This window comes from Salmo salar, chromosome ssa23 (genome assembly GCF_905237065.1).
Source record: "Salmo salar chromosome ssa23, Ssal_v3.1, whole genome shotgun sequence".
Lineage (NCBI taxonomy): Eukaryota > Metazoa > Chordata > Actinopteri > Salmoniformes > Salmonidae > Salmo > Salmo salar.
In genome coordinates this window covers 22,209,368-22,231,717 of record NC_059464.1, presented here as the reverse complement: position 1 = coordinate 22,231,717, position 22,350 = coordinate 22,209,368, and the positions used below count along the sequence as shown (strand labels likewise).

The 22,350-nt window shown below is 43.7% G+C and overlaps 1 protein-coding gene across 1 annotated transcript; it reads right to left on the bottom strand.

Moving 5' to 3' along the window:
• Positions 1–542: 542 nt before the first annotated feature.
• On the bottom strand, positions 543–22,184 carry LOC106584214 (cadherin-20). The gene is made up of 14 exons (XM_045706411.1): positions 21,622–22,184; positions 14,207–15,098; positions 8,756–9,050; positions 8,514–8,633; positions 7,832–7,999; positions 6,089–6,270; positions 5,093–5,349; positions 4,853–4,989; positions 4,545–4,666; positions 4,075–4,192; positions 3,500–3,808; positions 3,088–3,280; positions 2,531–2,981; positions 543–2,404 (listed from the first exon to the last, which is right to left on the bottom strand). The coding sequence occupies exons 2-14, from the start codon at positions 14,822–14,824 to the stop codon at positions 1,526–1,528; spliced, it is 3,849 nt and encodes a 1,282-aa protein (XP_045562367.1). The 5' UTR covers positions 14,825–15,098; positions 21,622–22,184; the 3' UTR covers positions 543–1,525.
• Between the last annotated feature and the right edge of the window lie 166 nt (positions 22,185–22,350).

Below are 22,350 nucleotides of genomic sequence, written 5' to 3'. Positions count from 1 at the left end.
TCTTCTTGTAAGCCCCGGGTCAATCTCCACACCTCATTTTTCACCCCAAAGAGCAATAGATTGTTTGTCAAATTTCTCAAGTTCAAATCGAATTCTCATTAAGATAGTTGGTTGATTAAGATTTAATTTCCCCTGGTTAGCCTGGTGGGACGAACAAACAGCAGTTTGGCCAAGGCCCCAGGTCTCTGCTAAATGTAGTCATCACACAGTAATCGAAAAATTCTGAAAGCAATTAGTTTTTGCAATAGTAGTACAAATGAGCCGTACAGTGTTATCTCAATCTCAATATCTTTTGGGGGAAATATTGATTGGTGGTCATATGAATCATTCTTTAGTTAAATTATGAATAGTATAGTAAACAGTACGATTGCGTGCGTAAGCTTACCCAATTCCATGTCAGTTTTTAAAGAAAGAGCAAGATTGTGCAGTTCCATGGATTGCAAAGATGAAATTCGTAATAGATCAGTCAATAAACAGGTTTATAGCTGAACTATCTAGGAAAACTATCACATGGGAAATAACGTGGCACAACAGACATCTTCTTTAACACCAACCATTTAATCACTACAAATTCTGAAATAATGACAGTGTTTCTCATAAAGGGACACTTTTGTGGTCTGTGTGAAATCCTCCACTCAATAATCACCACATTGCGGAGGATGATATTTACAGTATGCACATAATCATGTCGCTATAGTAGGAAACATATTCAACTTTTTACAAGGCTTCTTTCTTCAGAGACGTATTATGTCTAGTCAGTGTGCAAATTGCATAGTGTTTCATAGAACCTATTACCGTGATTATAATTACTGGGACAATACATTGCCTGGGTGTCAAAGTCTATACAATTCTGAAGAGCTCCCTCCTGATTGTGACATAATATCATCACCTGAACAGCTTTCATTTGACTGGATGTAATGTGCACAGATTCACCATTATATATTCACATTAGCTCTATAAGTGTGTGTCTGTGTGTATGCCTACAGTATGCAAGTGTAGATGTGTGGAATTGGTATGCTTTTTAGAATAAGTTCAATTCAGTTATCCATGTTTAAATGTCGCCTTTGGGAACAACAGTGTTCTGAGTGAGAGTGCACCTAATTAACTATCAACATTAAATATCACAATTCCCTTTCATTTTTCATGAGGCCTATTTTCCAACAATGCAGCTTTCAGGGCTGGGAATCAATATTTCAGAAAGTGCATTTTTCATAACTTCAGTGTAGAAAGCCTAGGTGCATTATTCATATCAGTTACAAGGAAAGTCTAAAAGTTACATTTTTGATATACTGTTTAATAAACACAAGGGTGAGTTTATGAGATGTGATGATGGGTCCTCCGACATGTCTCAGCTGTGCTGCATAGCCAACAAGCAGGAAGTTTATTCATTGAACAGAACAGAACGGAATCATTTTCTCTCTGAAGTCGTGCATAACACCCCCGTATTGCTTTTAAATTGCATCTGTTGGAGTGTTTTGTCTCTCCTCTCCAAACTCCTATTCAGTCTCTTTGATTCGCAGGTTCTCTAAAAATCCCACCTTGAGACCTCTTTCTCTTCATCAACACTCTCTGTTTTGCTCATCTCGTTGACATCCAAACCCTGGCTTCTATCTTCTGCCCGTGGCGTCTCCTCCACTGAACTTCTCTCACACTCCTTTTCTTGTTCTCTCTCTTCGATTATCTTCACTAGCCTATGGAAATTCTGGTCCAACTCGTCTACCGCGTCCCTCCCTCTCTCCTCCTCCCTCTCGCCCTCGCTTTCCAGTGAGCTCAGTGACCCCGCCCGGGAGTCCCCCCCCTCAAACTCATAGGTTTGCAGTGAGTCGTAGGGTGGCTGGGATAGGTCAGTCACCTGGTCCAAACGGTGCTTCAGGAAGTCCTCCATCCTCAAAGGCAGGGAGGGGTTACAGTTAGCCCCACCCTTTGCCCCTGCCCTGTTAGACACCAGTCCCTGGGCACAGCCCCACCCCCTGCCGTATCCCAGCATGCCTCCAGAGAGGCTCCTACCAAACGCGTACATGTTCAGGAATTCTGCACTGCCTGGATACAACGTAGTCCCGGTCACAGGTATCCCTCCACTGCCCTGGTTTAGTGAACCCACAATGCTGTATGTTGACTCCGCCAGTGTGTTAGTGTGGGTGTGACTGCTATTTACTTGGCTAACACCAACAGTGTTTTCATTCTTCTCTGAGCTGGGGAGAGTAGAGGAATCTGTGTCTGTGTCATCTACTGCAGAGCTGGAAGCTCCAGTGGTGGTGGTGGTCTGTGAGGGAGAGGACTCTGTCTTGTTCTCCTGCTGCTCTGAGGAAGAGATGCTACTGCTGTGACTCTGGGAGCATGAGCCATTTGGGACAGAGTAGGTCAGAACTAGTGCTTCATCTGTCAGTACAGACTCAGGCTGTGTCTGGGGAGGAAATACACAATGATTTTATGAGGAATTATAAATACTTTAATAGGAAAAATAGTCAGAGATTGACCAAAATAATAACAACATTATTACACCCATTATATATGAAAGTTCATATCTGACCCTGATTGGTCCCTGGTTCGGATGCAGCTGCTGCTGCTGGTTGTCAGTGTTGGTCTCCCTGCCTCCCTCTCTCTCTGTGGGTCTGCTGTCAGCCCTCATGCTCTCTGGTCCTTCTCTGCTGGGGAACTGTGGCTCAGCAGGGTTGAGAGGAACCGCTCCAGACTCTAGCAGATCAAATGTGCTCTGGTTCTGGATGACTTGGGAATTATTAACGTTACCCATCTGATGGCCAGGAAGCCCATAGGTTTCCATCAGTTTGGCCAGCTGCAGACCCGACTGGAATGGAGTGGGCCCCTCGGGAAGGTCTCTGAGGACAGGCAGGGTGTGGATGCTGTAGCAGAGGTGTCCGTACACAGGGGTTGAGCTTGGATGCCGGGGGTCCAAAGCAGAGTGTGGGGTCCGGCTCCAGCTGTACGTCCTAGCCCTGGCCTGATTCTGCTGGGTGTACCATCTGGGCGAAGAGATGAGCATAAGGCAGAGGAACACGCATGCACGCAAGTACACACACACAGACACATGCCCTCACACACACTACACAAACCAACGTCACAGCTCACATGTTCCTGCCATCCTGCATGCGCTGTACTCTGTGCATGCTCTGGAGCGCGGTGATGTCAAAGGCAGCAGTGTCTGCCTCCCCTCCCCCTTCGTCATCGTAGGTAATGATGTTCTCCCTCACATCATCCTCCTCAAATGGGGAGTGGGAGTCTCGCTTCTGATGCCGCAGAGACAGAGACAGAGCACACACCACTAGGGAGGGAGGGAGGGGGGGGGAGAGAGAGAGAGAGAGATACATGATCGTAAATACCACACACTGCTGTCCATTTCATGGGATACAGATCTTCAGACAGACAGATAGAAGGACAGACAACGAATAGACAGACAGACATACAGTATAGTGCAAACAGTACAAACAGGCATGTACTATACATTGATTTGACAGTTGTCCTACTACACAGAGAGTCTTACCCAGCAGCGTGGTGACACAGGCCAGCAGGGCCAGCAAGGTGACCATACTGAAGATGAGTGATGGAGAGGCGGAGGGCAGGGGCAGACATACTGTCTGTCTCTCCCAGCCCCTGTCCCTCTGCCTGCCCCTCTCCTCGGCCTGCATGCCTCCTCTCAGACATGGACACACGGTCACGGTGACCGTCCCGGTGTTGGTGAGGCCGGACGCCCCGTCCCGCAGCACGATGGGCACGTACAGGGTGAGGAGGGAGGAGGAGAAGCCAGCGAGGGGCTGCAGGGTCGACTGGAGCACCAGTCTCGCTGTGGCACCTGGGGTTAAATAAGACAGTAACACCAGAAACTCAAGCCAGTCGTCAGGTCACTGGTACAGGAATGCCATTCTCCAGTTGCACTATGTCAGTCCTAAAATGAATACTAGAAGTTCGACAGGCTTATATACTATAAGATGTAGGTACACTGTCATCAAGCATGTCAAAGAAATGATCCCCTGCAGAATTTCTGATTTGACATGCATTAGGCAGAGGGCTGAGGAGGGTGACAGTTTGACACGGAGGTTGAATATTGCTAGAGGGCACCTCCACTCTCCCTGATGGTGAGGTTTAGAGCAGAACTGGACTCTGGAGGGATGCTGAAGTGGACTGTGGCGTCCTGTCCTCCCTGGTCCCTATCCACCGCCCGCAGTACCTGAACAACCTGGGAGACAGAGCAGAGAGAGGAGGACTTCTATTGGACCTCACAGTCACAGAACTGAGCCAATGGCATTGGAGAAAAAGAAGTCAGCCAATGGCATTAGAGAAAAAGAACTCAGCCAATGGCAGGCTAGAGAAACAGGACACAGTGATCTGACATCAGTTCCAATTTCATAAAAATTAGACAATAAAAGGAATAGGAAATCTTCAAAGACTTCTAAAGAGAATTGTCCTCTAAAGGTTGGAGTAAAAAAAATGCATTATGGTTATCAGCATGCGGGGCTATAGATAGATAGACTGATAAAGTGCAGTGTCAGAGTTACATTCTGTAGGTAAGTGTTAGCAGCAGCACTGACCTGTCCAGGGGTACTGGAGTCACACACAGACGTCGTGTACTGCCTGTCCAACTCTGGTGCATTATCATTCTGGTCCAGCGTCTCTATGGCAACCACAACTCTGGTCACAAGGTTAGGATTGTCTGGAACAGGAAAGGAGTGCCTGGTGAGTTCAACATCAACTTCATTACAGCTTTTCACAGCTCTCACCCCAGGGCTACCATGAGTGATATGGGGGGAAAACATGACTCTACTAAGCCAGAGTGCGTGTATTTCCTGGGGGGCGGCTGAAGCTGAGAGGAGAGGGGGGGGGGGGGAGAGCCTCATACCTCTCTGTGTGGCGATGACAGTGATATTATGCCACTGCTCGCGCTCCCGGTCCAACTCCATCACCGTGGTGATAAGGCCGCTGTCAGAAGCAATACGGAACAGAGCCTCTGGGTCAGACTGAGGGTCAATAGAGTACCTGAGAGAGTGACGGGGGGAATAGTTTGAGAAAAGAAAATGTGAGTGAATGAAGGACAGATTGACTGACTGACGGACGGACTGACTGGCTGAGTGTAGGCTACCTGATGTTGGAGCTTTGTCCCGTGTCTGGGTCCACAGCAGACACCCGACCCACGCTGCAGACAGGAGGACAGTTCTCAGGCACATCTAGACGGTAACGTGACCGGGAGAAGCGGGGTGGCTCGTCTGCATTGAGGACCATGACCCGTACGGTCGCCCGGTCCTTAAAGGGACCCTTTCGTAGGAACCGTGCGTCCACTACGGGATTCATAACCTCCACTGAGAACGAGTAGGAACCGCACCTCTCATAGTCGAGCAGCTGAGGAGAGAAATACAGTACAACCAATTAGATTTGACTTATGTCCTTTCCTATAACCACTTTTCTCTCTTTCTCCGTTGCTCGAACACTCTCTCTTTCTTCTTCTTTTCACCGTGCCCCTTCCCCTACCCTTGTTCCATAATTCATTTGCTCCCATGTTGATTCATCATTCCCACATTCTATCTCATACTCTTACCCTCATCTCACACACTTTGTTAAATGGAGCTTGCGATGCCCCATGTACTTGACACCACACTGAGGAAAACACAGGCTCACAAACTATTTTCTGGTTGGCGATTTCAATTCAACTGCTAGATGGAATCTTTCATTTTTCAAATAGTTGTGCATAAAGTCCAGGGTATTTGGATCTCTTTTTTCAAGCAAACCAAGGTGAGATAATGTTTTGTTTAAGTGAATTAAAGTTTGTGACATTGCCTGCAATCACACAACAGGATTGCTAGGAAAAATGACTGATGAAAAACTGTTAAAATACTGTTTCCAGACCAAATATTTCTTTATTCAAAGCATCCTATTATCAGACCTGATTGTTGCTGACTGAAGTCTCTGCAGGCAACACTGTCCTGCTGTTTTCTATGTTTTTCACTGAATTAACTTCCTGGTTAGAGTGGCTTGGAGGAGTAATGCTTAGTTTAGCCTCTCATTTTACACCATTGTGGATGTTTTTTGACTTGAGTCTGATTAAGAGCTATATATCTGGTCTCCCTTATTTATTGCCCACCTTGTTTAACACAATGACAGCCTCTTGGTCTCTTCCGGTGATGTTAAATGTGTCCCCCTCCTCTCCGTCCAGAATGGTATATTCCAGCATGGCGTTCTCTCCCAGATCAGCATCTGTGGCCGAGAGGCGACCCACCTCCACCCCTGGTGCTGCTAGCTCAGAGATAGAGAATGACCAGGCACCTAGTGAGAGAGAGAGAACGAGAGTGAGAGAGAGAGCGAGAGAAAGAGAGAGAGAGAGCGAAAGAGAGAGAGCGAGAAAAAGAGTGTGAGAGAGAGAGAGAATGAAAGAGAGAGAGCGAGAGAAAGAGAGAGAGAGCGAAAGAGTGAGAGCGAGAAAGAGTGTGTGAGAGAGAGAGAGAGAGAGAGAGAGCGAAAGAGAGAGAGAGAGAGAGCGAGAGAAAGAGAGAGACCACACAGATGAGTGACAGGGCATAGACATACCATTTAGATCCTAAAATGAGAGTAGTCATTCCAGTAGTCCTCAGGGAAAATGTTTACAGTAATGATGAAAACCAAAAGACAAACTTCTCTCTGAGTGTCCTGTATCCAAGGAAACGGCAGCCAAAGTGCAGTAGTCTGTGACAGCAGGGTTTGGCAGTTGCCTGGCTCTCAGCGATGAGTCTGTCTGTCTCTCTTTGATTCTACACAGTAAGTGACTAACTGTAGTATTCACACCATGGTCTCCCTCTAAACAGTATGGAAAGGACACACCTTCATCTAATGACACTTGTTAATAATTCAAAGCTTTGCGAATTCAACACACACGTCTCTATCTCCACAGATGAAACAAAAAAGGTTTGTTTAGACTCACTCTGCATTAGTGTCAGATAGAGAATCATGAACATACACACAGTGAGCTACAGTAGGAGGACAGCTATAGTGCCTAATAAATACTGTGCATTTGGAATTATGAAATTGCTTGAGAGAGAGAGCGAGGGGGGGGGGGGGTGAAGTCAAGAAAGAGAGGAAGGGGAGAGTGAGACAGAAAAAGAGGGGCATATATTACAGAGGAATGTATTGTATGACTGAGAATGTTATATTCTGCAGTGATTCTACTGTCTGTTGGAGCAAAAACGACTGGATGGCAGATAAAATACGAATAGAATAGAATGCAGAAGCATTTGGATAAGAAAAGACTTGACCATGATCTCTCACTGTTTTTCAGGAAGAGCTTAGTGTTGAGAAACCTAACAGAGAAATCTCAAAATATGTTATCAACTCAGATTGATGATGGTGATGAAGATGATGGTGAGGAGGAGGAAGACGAGATAAGCAGCTCATTCATGGAATTGATTCATTAGTTTGCAATGAGGAAACCCGAGTCATATGCACACATCAAGGAACACTCCATAAAATGGCTTCAAAATCCACTATAAGCACAGCGCTGCTGTGTGACAATCCTGGCAGAGAAGATCCTAAAGGCACTCTTAGTAGCAGCGAGAGATCAGTGCACCATCACAAGTGCCACATTGCAAGGCATTTCATCACTCTAATCACACACACACACACACACACACACAAAATCAGACAAGCACACGCAAAATCAAACACACAAAATCACACACACGCAAAATCACGACCAGACACACACAGAAACACACACACACACACACACACAAAGAGAGAGAGAGAATACACAAATATGTCCGAAGAATGTTTCAACTGGAATTATAGAAGTTGAAAGCTATAACCGGAATAGCATGACGCCGGCCAATAAAACCGTAACTGTAATGTTGCTCACTCTTTCTGAAGTGAGGGGGGTTGTCGTTGACGTCACTCAGCCTCACAGTGACTGTGGTCGTCCCTGACATCCCCCCCAGGTGACCCCCCATGTCTTTGGCCTCGAGGACGACCAGATAGGTGTCCTGATTCTCCCTGTCCATGTCAGTTACAGCAGTACGCAGGACACCTGGCAGAGAGGACGATGAGAGGACAGTAAATAAGCACATGATGCATTACATTACATCACAGCTGAAGGGACAAGCAGACCTAAATGCTGTAGTGGGATGAGTCACCTGCTTTAATGTCACATATAGCTATGTCACAAGCCTTTATGTCAGGGGTAGGCGACAAGATTCAACCCCGGGCTGTTTTTGTCGGAGAGGATGTTCTGGGGAGCCGGAACATAATTATAATATTTTTAGACTACAAATTGAACACAACTAAGCCCAAATGAGATTGTATTTACATTAAGACATGATTACATATCTCTCTTTTTTTATTATAACAGATTGTGGACCGCGGGCCGCCTGTTGCTGACCCCTGCTTTATGTAGAGTACACAGAATACATACAGACCACAGAAGTACACCATATGATATCTTTACAGATCAAAGGGGCATACTGTAGTGTCAGTTCATCAGCATGACTACCATATGGTTAACATGTAGCTTGATAAGAGGCTGCATTGTAGGCCCATCAGACCTGTCTGAGGATCCACAGAGAAATACTGCTGGCCCTGGGTCACAGCATACACCAGCCTGGCACTGTTACCATACGTAGGGTCGTCTGCATCCGTGGCTGTCACCTGGATTATGGATGTTCCTGTTAGAGAGAGATGGATTGGTGAGACTTCAGGAATGAATAATAAGCCGTCGAGGCAGCTTGTCTAGACTGTAATGTAAATCACAGATCAAGACCGAAGCCCTGTCTGTCACATGTAATACCTATATTGGCCATCTCGGGCACGGTGGTGCTGTATGGCTCGTTCTGGAAGACAGGTGGGTTGTCATTGATGTCCTGCACTCTGATGATGAACATGGACGAGGGTTCGAGGGCGTGGCCCGTCTGGCGGTCGGTTACCATGGCGATGAGGCGGTACTGGTCCTTCTCTTCTCGGTCCAGGGACTTGGTGACGTGGATGTTGCCCGTGTTCCCATCGATGACAAACACAGACCCCACCCCCTCTCCTTCTAAGATGTACTTGGTACGCCCATCACCTCGGTCCATATCTGTGTGCAGCTGCAGGAGATATATGTGTATAGAGAGAGAAATATAAAGTCATAAAATATATATGGATTCTGCATTGAGCCTAGCCTAATGAGTGGCTTTAGTTCTCTATGATCTTTTCTCTAAAAAGAGGGTTTACAGTTGAATTTATGCTTTGTTGTTTGACATATTGTGTCCAAGCCACCACTGACTCAGAAAATGCATCCCTCAATAGCATAATTGATCATCTACCTAAACAATAGATGGTGAAATCAGAGGTTGAATCAAGTCCAAGATGTGGTGTTCAGTGAGTGTGAATGGAATGGCACCAGGTGTGAAGGGGACAGAGGGGACCAGAATGTGTACTGATGCGTACAGCTAATTAACTCATTGGACCAAGCAGGCCACCGGGGATTGTTAGGGGGTGAGAGCACATGACTGTGGACAGTGGCCCCCAAATGTCACTCTGTCTGTCTTCTGTTCTGTCCATCTGTCTGTTTTTGCTCCCCCCTGAGTCCATCTGTTTGCCTGTCTATGTATCTCTACCTTTGTCTTTCTGTCACCCTCTCTCTCTCAATTCAATTCAATTCAATTCAAGGGGCATTATTGGCATGGGAAACGTGTTTACATTGCCAAAGCAAGTGGCAATAGAAAATAAACAAAAGTGAAATAAAAAATAGAAAATGAACAGTAAACACTACACTCACAAAAGTTCCAAATTAATAAAGACATTTCAAAATGTCATATTACATCTATATACAGTGTTGTAACGATATGCAAATAGTTAAAGTAAAAAAGGGAAAATAAATAAACATAAATATGGGTTGTATTTACAATGGTGTTTGTTCTTCACTGGTTGCCCTTTTCTTGTGGCAACAGGTCACAAATCTTGCTGCTGTGATGGCACACTGTGGTATTTCACGGGTGTTCATCAAATTTGCATATGTTTTCTAATTCTTTGTGGGTCTGTGTAATCTGAGGGAAATATGTGTCTCTAATATGGTCATACATTTGGCAGGAGGTTAAAGAGGTGCTCAGTGTACAGTTTTGTGGGCAGTGTGCACATAGCCTGTCTTCTCTTGAGAGCCAGGTCTGCCTATGGCGGCCTTTCTCAATAGCAAGGCTATGCTCACTGAGTCTGTACATAGTCAAAGCTTTCCTTAAGTTTGGGTCAGTCACAGTGGTGAGGTATTCTTCCACTGTGTACTCTCTGTTTAGGGCCAAATAGCATTCTAGTTTGCTCTGTTTTTTTGTAAATTCTTTCCAATGTGTCAAGTAATTATCTTTTTGTTTTCTCATGATTTGGTTGAGTCTAATTGTGTTGCTGTCCTGGGGCTCTGTGAAGATTGTTTGTGTTTGTGAACAGAGCCCCAGGACCAGCTTGCTTATTGGACTCTTCTCCAGGTTCATCTCTCTGTAGGTGATGGCTTTGTTATGGAAGGTTTGGGAATCGCTTCCTTTTAGGTGGTTGTAGAATTGAATGGCTCTTTTCTGGATTTTGATCATTAGCGGGTATCGGATGAATTCTGCTCTGCATGGTCTCATTTTGATGTTTGTCCCATTTAGTGAATTCTTGGTTAATGAGCGGACCCCATACCTCACAACCATAAAGGGCAATGAGTTTTATAACTGATTCAAGTTTTTTTTGCCAGATCCTATTTGGTATATCAAATTTGATGTTCCTTTTGATGGCATAGAAGGCCCTTCTTGCCTTGTCTCTCAGATCATTCACAGCTTTGTGGAAGTTACCTATGGCACTGATGTTTAGGCCGAGGTATGTATAGTTTTTTGTGTGCTCTAAGACAACGGTGTCTAGATGGAATTTGTTTTTGTGGTCCTGGCGACTGGACCTTTTTTGGAACACCATTATTTTTGTCATCACTGAGATTTACTGTCAGGGCTCAGGTATGACACAATCTGTGCAGAAGATCTAGGTGCTGCTGTAGGCCCTCCTTGGTTGGGGACAGAAGCACCAGATCATCAACAAACAGTAGACATTTGACTTCATATTCTAGTTGGGTGACGCCGGGTGCCCTCGCCAATTTGTTGATATATATGTTGAAGAGGGTGGGGCTTAAGCTGCATCCCTGTCTCACCCCAAGGCCTTGTGGAAAGAAATGTGTGTTTTTTGACTATTTTAACCGCACACTTGTTGTTTGTGTACATGTGTACATGGATTTTATAATGTCGTATGTTTTTCCCCCAACACCACTTTCCATCAATTTGTATTGCAGACCGTAATGCCAAATTGTGTCAAAACTTTTTGAAATCAAAAAGCATGAGAAGACTTTGCCTTTGTTTGGGTTTGTTTACTTGTCAATTAGGGTGTGCAGGGTGAATATGTGGTCTGTCATAAGGTATTTTGGTAAAAAGCCAATTTGACATTTGCTCAGTACATTGGTTTCACTGTGGAAATCCTCTAGTCTGCTGTTAATGACAACGCACGGTTGCTGTTGATGCACATTATTGTTATTCTTATCTCTTAGTTTTTTTTGGGGGGGGGGCATTTTTCTTAAAACTGCATTGTTGGTTAAGGGCTTGTAAGTAAGCATTTCACTGTATTCGGTGCATGTGACAAATAAAATGTGATTTGATTTGATATCCCACGGTAGTTATTGGGGTAAAATTTGTCTCTCTCTCTCTCTCTGAGAACGTACCTCTGACAGTCCAGCTGCCCATCTGTTTCTCTCTCTCTGTCTGTCTACCTGTCTCTGTGTGTCTGCCCATTTTACTTTGCTGTGAAGAGTGCTAGCTTGTTCAGTATTTAATAGCAGTAGGGGGATATTACAGGGAGCTTGGTGGGTAAAAGGCCAGACACACAGAAATAGAAAGCTAAAGAGATTACTCAGCCTTCATCACACAGGGAAGGCTTTCTGACCAGGAACCTTCACATCTCGCTCTCCTTAAGGCACATCTGCACATGCTCATAATCCACTAGGCTTACTCACATCCTTTCCTCCCCTCCATCTTAGACCAACACAACCTCTGTCTAATGAACCACAACCCATTCTTTTAACTATAGTGAGTAGCATGGGTTGTTTGATATTTGCTGAGCAATATTACTGCAGGTTTTCACATCAATTAAGGTCTGTATATATACTGTAGGTTCTTTCATATAGAAACAGCTTTGTGGTCTCTGTGGTTATTATATTTGTCACATGAGAATTACGAACAAGCCAAGCCATGGGCAAGGAAAATTGTTAATATTATTATGTGACATAAGCCTGGAGAGAGCAAGCGTAAGAAAGTATTATGTCCCTAGGCCTTTAATCACATAGATGTGTATTTCTTCTACCCAAGAATACCAAAATGGTGCATAAAAACATTGGTATACATGTCAACTGTAATTCATAAACCCTGGGTGTATACAGCCAAGTGTGTCTGTGTGCAAGTGTGATATGTGTGTCAGAGAGAGCGAGTCAGTGTGTGTATGTGTGTAGTTGAGCGTGCAGTTAGGGATTAAAGAAACACATGATAACAGACAGTAAGAAATGCTATATATTCTTCCTCCTTAAATCTGTTTTGATTCGGATCCCATACGTCACCACGAGAGACATCTTTGTCAGTCTCCTTCCCTATCTTACTCTCCTAACACCCTTCCTTCCTAGCCCCCACCCTGTCTCTCACCAACCCCTACCCTCCTAGTCTCAATCTAATTGCTAGCTCAGTCCTGCTGTGCATCAGTCGCCATGGCCAAAAAAAAATCCTCTGTGGGGTTGAAACTTATCCAATCCATAAAAACATTATTTTTTTTTTAGTTGAAATGATCTCTGATAGAATTCCTAGACGGCTACTTTCCCCATGCCGTTGTCACTCTCCCCCACTCTCTTTCATCTCAATGTTCTCTTCTCCTTGCTCTTACAGTGTGGCAGGGATCTTCAGTCTATCTTCACCTTGCTGATTTTCTCTCCCAGTAAAATTCTCATTCATTTCCATGATGTACTGTATCTTACCCCTTTCAACGTTTCTAGCAATGTCTTTCAAACGGCATAGCACATACACTCTATACATGTATGTGAATCTGGGCATTGATGTATGTATGATCTTATCAAACTCATAGCCCTAACAAGCTGGAACATGTTTGGCATAACATCCAAACAACATCCTAGCCATCTCAAGCCCTGAATCAGACTTGTGCACGATCTACAACAACAAGAACGAGTATTATGTCTCCACCGACCGCACTGACATCCCTCCCTGACTGTATCAATAACAGGCAGAGAGGAAGATGAAACATTTACGAGGTGAACACAGTGGTTGGGGAGGCTCCAAACTGTGGTGTCACAATAAAGTATGCTGCCTGCTACTGTGAGTTGGCAGAGTTCCCTATAAGCGTCACAGCTAATATAATCCACACACACACACACACACACTAAAGCTGCCAGCAGATGCATTAGCAGCCCAACACTTTGCCTGTGAAGTGCTACAAGTAACTTCCACAGATCTAGACGGTTCAGGTGTGCTCTGATTTAAAACACCTCCAATCATCTCATCATCACACTGGCTGAATACTGACTTCCTGTCAGCTCTGCGGTGTTGTTGGCGTGGTGCAACCTACCGTACTTATTGGCTAACCTTAATGAAGTAAAGTATGTCAACTGACTAGTAGTGTACTGAAGTGGTTCCCAAACTGTGGGGCGAAGGACCACCCCGCCCCTCTTACTCCTGGAAGTTGTAGTAGTAGAATGCACAAGGTGCTATTTACAAATTGGGTAGTGCATCAGCAGTTTCCCTCGTCATGTCAGTCATTGCAGGCCTTGGAGAGATCATTTCCAGATCAACTAGCCCATGTCAGCTAATGCTTTTTAGCCAGGTTTTTTAGCCCATAGATTTTGTTGTAATGTTTGGGTCAATCAAACATCACATCAACACACATACATTCATTTAAGACGTGTGTAGAATTGTAGGAAATAAGCTTTAAATCTGCAAAATTGTCTCTCTGCCAACAAGAGGGGTGAGAACAGTGTGTGTCATAAACAGTGCTTGTGCCTATAGAAATAGACGGGGGTGCCGGATGTTCACCGTGAATGCTAGAAGGGGGGCTTGAGTGAAAAAGTTTGGGAACCCCTTGGTGCACTATATCCTCAGGCTGTTGTTCTAGGAATTTACCAAAGATACATTTATGGATATTTCTGATAACACTGAAATCATACTGTACTTTAATGACATTGGTTGTGATGAGGTCTTACCCGTCCGATGAGCACTGGCTCTGGTCCTCTGTACTCCTCAATCACAAAGAACTGGTTCCACTGCCAGCTCCGCTTACGACGAGAGTGAGGCCCCACCCCTGTTAGAGTTAACCCCTCCCCCCGAGAGACTAAGCCCCGCCCAGAGATACCCTCTGGAAGAACTCTGGACTCTGGATGCGAGACAGTCTGGAGTTTCACATGATGATTGGGGTCTCCATTGGCCTCTGCCTCCATGGACTGCTGGGCCTCAAGTGACTGAGTGTGAACATTATCCCCATTATCCACATGGTCACTCTTGGATGTAATTACATTCCATATCTTTCGAGTCAAAGTGGTTTGAAGGGTAAAGTCTGGAGTTTGAGTTGATATCTGTACTATTTCATCCATGCCATTCTTTTCTTTGTCTGTTAATCCAGGAGTCAGTGGGATGTGGGTTGTCATAGGAACCTCAGCATTCTGACCATGATTCACCAGAAAGTTTTCTGCAGCCCTCAGTTCAATTAGGTCTTCCTGGCTGTTCCGAGCTGTAATCGGTAAACTAACAGTTAGTGAACTACGTCCTCGCTGCTCCTCCCACATACAAACCAAAACAAGAAGAAGCACCGTTGGGGTGGTCATAGTGGAGGTGGTGTGTTAATCAACTCGTTTAAAAAAATAAAAAAATAAAATAAAAAAATAATATATATATATATATATATATATATTCAGAGATTTTTTGATCCTCTCCTTGGATTCTGTTTGTCTTCTCCCCACATTGTGATTTCCTTTGCTATCCACAGGGTCAGTCTTTATTGTGGTTTACTTTTCACTCTCACACTAACTCATTCCCGTTCTGCTGTACAAATGATGCAGGACTCCCTCCCACGGCCGCAGCAGAGCGGAGCTGGATTACCTGAGTAGAGAGATAATTAGAGTAATCTTAGCTGTTTTAATTAAAATGAGAGCAAACAGCTCCGAGGTGCAGGAGGCATGAAGACATGCAGAGATGTTGACACTATTCTCATTAACTCCTCGAGACCTGAGGAGAACTGGCTGCCGTTTTACAACTCCACATTGTGGGGAATATATTGCGATAGTCTGAACTGTCTGCACTGTGTTTTTGCATACAGTCTATGTGGAGATTTGTCCATCGTTTAGTGTTTAGTGAATTGCAGGATTAGACACCATAGTCGTCAGCTTATAGAAAACAAGAGGCTATGTTCAGTCTGTTGTAAAATTGCAGCATATAAATACCTATTATCTATTTATAACATAATAAAACATTACAAGGGCTCATAGATGCTCGTAACTGGTAACAAAGCAATACATCTTTTGGTTTAAAGCGTCACTGAATACTTATTAACAGAATGGGGCATAGCGTAATGAGACTATTGTGTTAGGTTATGAGCTCATTATAATGCGTGTAAAGGAGATTTGTCTCTGGAGGCTGAGTTTGGACCTGAAGGGCTGAGGGTGAGGCACAGCTCCACTACTTTACTGTGTCAGACACAATTGCCAGTCCATCAGATGATTGATGTCGTCCTAAAGATGGCCTCCTCATGCCTCAATGCCAAGTAGTGGAAGAAGTCCCCCTTCAAAGATTAATTGGACTCATACATATTTTAATCAATTTCTGTCATCATTTCCCAAAAGTTTAACGATCCGAGTTTCGTTAGTATTAGAGTCAGACCCCAGCCATCGATCTTCCAGGCTTTGTGCAATGAAGGCTGTCACCAACTTAAGACTGAAAATGTGTAATCACAATTCCTCTATCTCTCTCTCCGTTCTGCATTTTTCTCCCTCTCCTTTCTGCATTTTTCTCTCTCTCTCTCTCTTTCTCTCTCTGTCTCTTTCTCTCGCGGTGTGAATTTGTCACTGTCACTCTTTACATTTCACCTCTCTCTCATTTAACACACACTCATATACAATGGTACATATTTATTTCTGTCTATAAGAACAGAATGGCTGCCAACCTACAATCCCTGACTTGGCATGCCCAAATCCTATGTTTATATTGAATAACCTTATCTGAGCTCCATTTTACTGTGTAATTAAAACATCTGCAATTGTATTACAAAACCCATTCATTTAGATGCACATGAGGGCCTAAGTTAAAACACTATTAACCCAGAATGACTGTGTAATACTTATCAGAATGTTTAATTTATTAAATGTTTTTATGTTTACGACAGGAACAGAATACTCATTCATTCCCATTCAGCAATTGCCCTAGTTTCTTAATGCTTGATAACAAAGAACTAATGTGAGCTATATATTCGACTGTTCTACTCCTCCCTTCCACATGAATTCTTTTGCCGAAGAGAAAAATTAACTGTTTAAAAGGAATAATGCTCTCTTTTTTGTATTTTGCACACATTAATGCCACTTCATCAATATTAATGCCAGATGTGCACTCAGTCTCTCTGAGCCGATATGTCTGCTCCTTCATCTTTAAACCATCCCATATACTGTTTCTCCACTAAGGCTTTTACAATCATTCCCTTTCTTCTGCTGCATCTTTGAATCCATTAATAATACTTCCTGGCCCATTTTAAAACAGTTCGTTTGAGTGTTGTTCATATTGCTCTCATGTCTACTGCTCCACAATTACAGAACAAAACATGTCATTTAATATTATTTTTCAGCATTTGAGATGTAAGTGTTAGTGAGAAGCATGTGTGAGGGGATAGCTGGAGAGACACAGAGCGATAGAGATAGATAGGCAATGAAAGACTGAGGGTGAATTTACTGTTGCTGGCTCGGAGGGGGATGATGAGTGTCACACAGGCCTAAATTGCAAATCGCTGTTTCAGTCTCACTTCACTCTGTGTCTCGCTTCACTGCAAGAAAGCTGTTTCATTTTTATTAAAAATAGACTGTGCATGTCAAGCCTTTACATATATAGAGAGAGAGGAGAGGGGGGGGTAGAGGGGGTAGAGGGGGAGAGAGAGAGATACAGAGAGAGAGAGAGAGAGATACAGAGAGAGGTAGGGAGGGAGGGAGGGAGGGAGGGAGGGAGGGAGGGAGGGAGGGAGGGAGGGAGGGAGGGAGGGAGGGAGGGAGGGGAGGGAGGGAGCGAGGGGGAGATAGAGGAAGAAGAGAAGAGAGAGGGGGGTATGTGATGAAGGGAGAGCTTGGCTGGCTTAAGCAACGAAGACAGGCAAAGAGATTCTGCTCCACCCGTGCATCTCCCTGACATTCTCTTCTTCCTTCCATTCATCTTAATGTTTTAAGACTGCTCTGCCTCTCTCTCTCTCTCTCTCTCTCTGTGTGTAGATAGTCCTCCCATTCTGTCCAAACCAAACTGATGAGAGGCCTCACTGTGACTGTACTCAGCACATCACTCATCTTGCTATTGTCAACATCTGACATTCAGACAGTCAGTCAAAGCCTAAGTGGTTTGACAACCTCCCAAATCAAAGTGCTGTGTTGTGGCAGACGTGTGCTCGCTCTAACAATGTGTTAGTGTTTATGACTCAGCTGTACACTCACTTGACAAATTAATGAGTTCAACAAAGACTCCGGTGAGTGGGGACTGGGGAATATCTATACTGGCTGTGTGTGTGTGTGTGTTATGTGCTGAGTGGAAATGGCTGATAATGATCTTCTCTTCTCCTTTTTGATGTCCAAAGTCAAAGTGTTGTTGACGTGCAAATGTGGTACATGGTGTCTTATTCCAAGGGTCTGTTATTTCTCTCCCTACTTCCTCTCCTCTTGTGTCACACACACACACACACACACACACACACACACACACACACACACACACACACACACACACACACACACACACACACACACACACACACACACACACACAAACACACACGCACACTCTTCAAAGCTGTTCATTAGCATACTGTAGATAGGCCTACACTGAACAGCCTGGAGCATAACCTTGTCTTGTTAGAGAATTCTGGAGCTGTGACCCCTCTGACGCATGTTAATGTGATTTACACACTTGGTCTAACTATAATAATGAATGCAACGCTAACAATTCCGAGCTACCGGCGACGTGGCGGCGAGCTCATCATTTTCGTTACGCCAGCGCAAATCCGTGCAGAACCAGCTCGGTCTGCAGGTGAGCGTTTTTAGCGCGCTCCACAACGCACGAGTCCAGGAAGGACAACAAGCTCTCGCAGTCTCAAGTTAAAATGAGACGTTCATCCATGTCTCTCAAACGTTTCCTTTTGAAGTTGTTCCAAACCTCAAATTTCCAAGTGTTTAAGGTTAAGTTTATCCATTAACTTCAAAATCTTAAGGTTAGGCATTAACTCTGAATGGTTAAGGTAAGGGTTAAGGTTTGGGATAGGCTTATAGCAAAAATCTCTTGCACCAGAGGCAGATGCTTACGCCCATCCACCATCCCCAACACCCTCACTGTTGCCCCTAGTGGCCGGTTTCCACTTCATCTGTTGATGTCCTCAGACATGGATGGACATCTATACTAAGCAAAAATATAAAACGCAACATGCAACAATTTCAAAGATTTTCTAAGTTACAGTTAAGGCTGTTACAGTGACCATATAACCGCCACACTGGCAGTCACGAGTCATGACCACAGTCAAATTCCATGTGACCGTTTAGTCACGGTAACTAGGCGGTAACTGGGAATCATTAGTAGCCTACAAAACTTTCTAACCGACAGTTGCTAATGGTCTTGTACTCAGCGCTCTCTAATCACTCTGATAGCAACGCAAATGCAATCAAAAATCAAATCAAACACTTCATGAGAGCCCTGGCATTCAGAGCTTGAGCAGAATAGGATCACCTGTTGCTCAGTGAGAGACAGCTCCTCATAGCTGGTTGATGCATGGAATGAAACAAGTGTTCCTATAAGCCCATGTTGCTCAACATTTCTATAGGCTATGCTATGCAATTGCATGACAAAACAGAGTTTTGATGGCCTCTATTAAAAAGAGGATCCAATCAGATTTCTATACGCTAGGCCTATTATATTTATTTATTATCTTTCCTGATATTAAGCACGTTTCACTTTACAGCCGGAGTAGCCTACCTGGCTGGCATGAAAATGAACCATGGGAAAAGCGTCCTCCATTCCCTATTCAAGTGCACACGGATTACAATGCGTTTTCCCCCCTGCACCTGTTCCAACAGATAATAATGGCCCATTCTAAATCCAGACTAATTTCACACATATATTATTTAGTGTATGTACAGACTAGATTCAATTGAGAATAGTCTGATTGGAGTGAGAATACTATCACTTGTGAATGATGCCCAGAATGTGCAGCCTGTGCAAGAAACAGAGCAGAGCGCATGCCTTTCATGCAACTTTTCTTCAAATTATTATTTTGTATTAGAAAATCAAAACATATAGCCTAACGCTTGTAGAACAACTAAAGTTGCATAACTAACTCTAAATGAAGCATATAGGAGGACCTGTTTCTTTGTTAACCGCTCAACACAGCATAGCCACATGTGCGCACTCCTTCGAAAATCGTTTGGGGAAACTATCCTTTCTATTTTATTCAGTTATGTTCCATTTTATTGTTCTCACTATAAAACAATATAAAATAATGCCATGGGAATTATAAGCAATTCTTGCCTGCTAAATGAACTAGTGTAGCCCACAGCTATATGGCATTGGCAGACTAGGGCCTAACATAAGGACAACTCAGAATATTCTATTCTGTTCTTCTGAAATAGGTTACATTTTCTTCATATCATATTGTTTCTTTAGACCGGCCTAAAATAAGTTATTGATGTATTGTGATGGTGTAGGCTATATTAAATGCATTTATTAGACTTTTTAAAATGTTGACGCTCCATAGGTGCGCATCAGTGGCTTGTAGGCTATGCGTGGAAGCCGGAGATGCTAAATGTGTTTGTTAATAAACAGTCAAATACCGTGAGATCGGCAATTATTTGCATGACAATCATGCAAAAAAAATGTCATGACCGCCACAGCCCTAGTTACAGTTCATATAAGGAAATCAGTCAATTTAAATAAATAAATTAGGCCCTAATCTATGGATTTCACATGACTGGGCATGGGCGCAGCCATGGGTGGGCCTGGGAGGGCATAAGCCCACCCACTTGGGAGCCAGGCCCACCCAATGGGGAGCCAGGGCCATCCAATCAGAATGAGTTTTCCCCATAAAAAGGGCTTCATTACAGACAGAAATACTCCTCAGCTCCCCGCCCCTCAGACAATCCCGCAGGTAAAGAAGCCGGATGTGGAGGTCCTGGGCTGGCTTGGTTATACGTGGTCTGCGGTTGTGAGGCCAGTTGGACGTACTGCCAAATTCTTTAAAACGACATTGGAGGTGGCTTATGTTAGAGAAATAAACATTGAATTATCTGGCAACAGCTCTGGTGGACATTCCTGCAGTCATCATGACAATTGCACACTCCCTCAACTTGAGACATCTGTGGTATTGTGTTGTGTGACAGAACTGCACATGAGTGGCCTTTTATTGTCTCCAGCACAGTGTGTAATGGTCATGCTGTTTAATCAACTTCTTGATATGCCAGACCTGTCAGATGGATGGATTGATTATCTTGACAAAGGCTAAAATGCTCACGAACAGGGATGTAAACAAATTTGTGCACACATTTGAGAGAAATAAGCTTTTTGTGTGTATGGAACATTTCTGTGTATGGAACATCGTGTGTATGGAACATTGTGTGTATGGAACATTATGTGTATGGAACATTGTGTGTATGGAACATTTCATCTTTTATTTCAGCTCATGAAACATGGGACCAACACTTTACATTTTGCGTTTATATTTTTTTGTTCAGCGTAATAGTGACTTGTCTGGATAGGAAGGGAAGCTGACTATCACATTAAAACAGTCGTTAATAGTTACCACAGCCACAAAGTCATAAAGCCCACCTATTTCCACAATTTATCTTCTTAAAATCTGGTTTTAAACCTAACCACAGTGCTAACCTTAAGCCTAACCCTAAGCTTAATTAAGACCAAAAAGCAAAAAAAAATTCATTCATTCATGTTTACGATATTTGTGGTTGTGGAAACCCATAGGTACCATATGTCAAATCTCCGCGCGTAGTTTAGTCAACCAGAACATCCGCAGTTTGGTCCCTTCAAACGGATCTCCTGGATAACTCTGTATTATGTCTACATTGTTATGTCTGCTAAAACAGCTGACATCTGAAGACAAACATTCTTATGCACATTGTATTTGACATCGGCGCGCGCGCCACACAATTTTGGCTATATGTCAGATTCACCACCATGGAACATGTATCGACATTGGAAGAAACATTTTATTCGCATGCATAAGACTGTCAACAGCAGCTATAATAAATTCAATAACTGATACCCCATTTATTCCGTAAAATGCATCGGCTACAGTGAAAGTAAGCTACAAATAAAACTGAATCCCATTATGAAAAAGAAAACGTTTTGTCCCGATGCATTTTTCTCAAACGAATTTCAATCTTACCTTTTAATATAGATATAATTGGGTAGCTCCTTCGTCTGCCAGGGATTTAAGTGAACGCACTGAATGAAAGACAACTAGATTCCAAAGTGGGAAAGAAGCCGGTGTTCTTCACTGGGTGCCTTTAAGCGCGCGCTCTCACTCTGGTGCTCGTGAGACTGTTCCAGTAAATGACATATCACTCCCCCTCTATCCTCACAGACCCCTATCCTTCTCGCGGGGCTGACAGTTTGATTCTCGTTTTTGGGGATATTGTAGACTAGGCTACTATTTTTTCAGCCTTCATGCCACAATGTAATCGTGGGCATGTTTGCTTTGCATCCTGTGAATTGCGTATCGTATTCTTATACTTTCTCATCCTAATGCCTGTGACCCAGTACATATTATCACTGCAGTCCAGTGGTTGCATGCATCAGCCAAACGTAAACAATGTGGTCTTTTTTTGTTATGGGAAAGTTAAATAGACTATTTTCCTGGCTCTAAAACTGTCAGCTTGCAGCCTTGTACTCTTAAATAAGAATGCTCAGCAGTAGTCCTCTCCCCATCAGTTACTCTTCACTTGTCTCTTTCTTCAATAGCTGTTGAAAGAGGGACAAAGGAAAATGCTGAGTTGAGTAAAACTGAAGTCGTGAATACATATATTAGGCCTATACTAATGTGGTAGTAAACCATGACATGTGTACACAGGGGGAAAACTTTTAGCAATTCTGCACAATTTCCCAAGTGCATGGA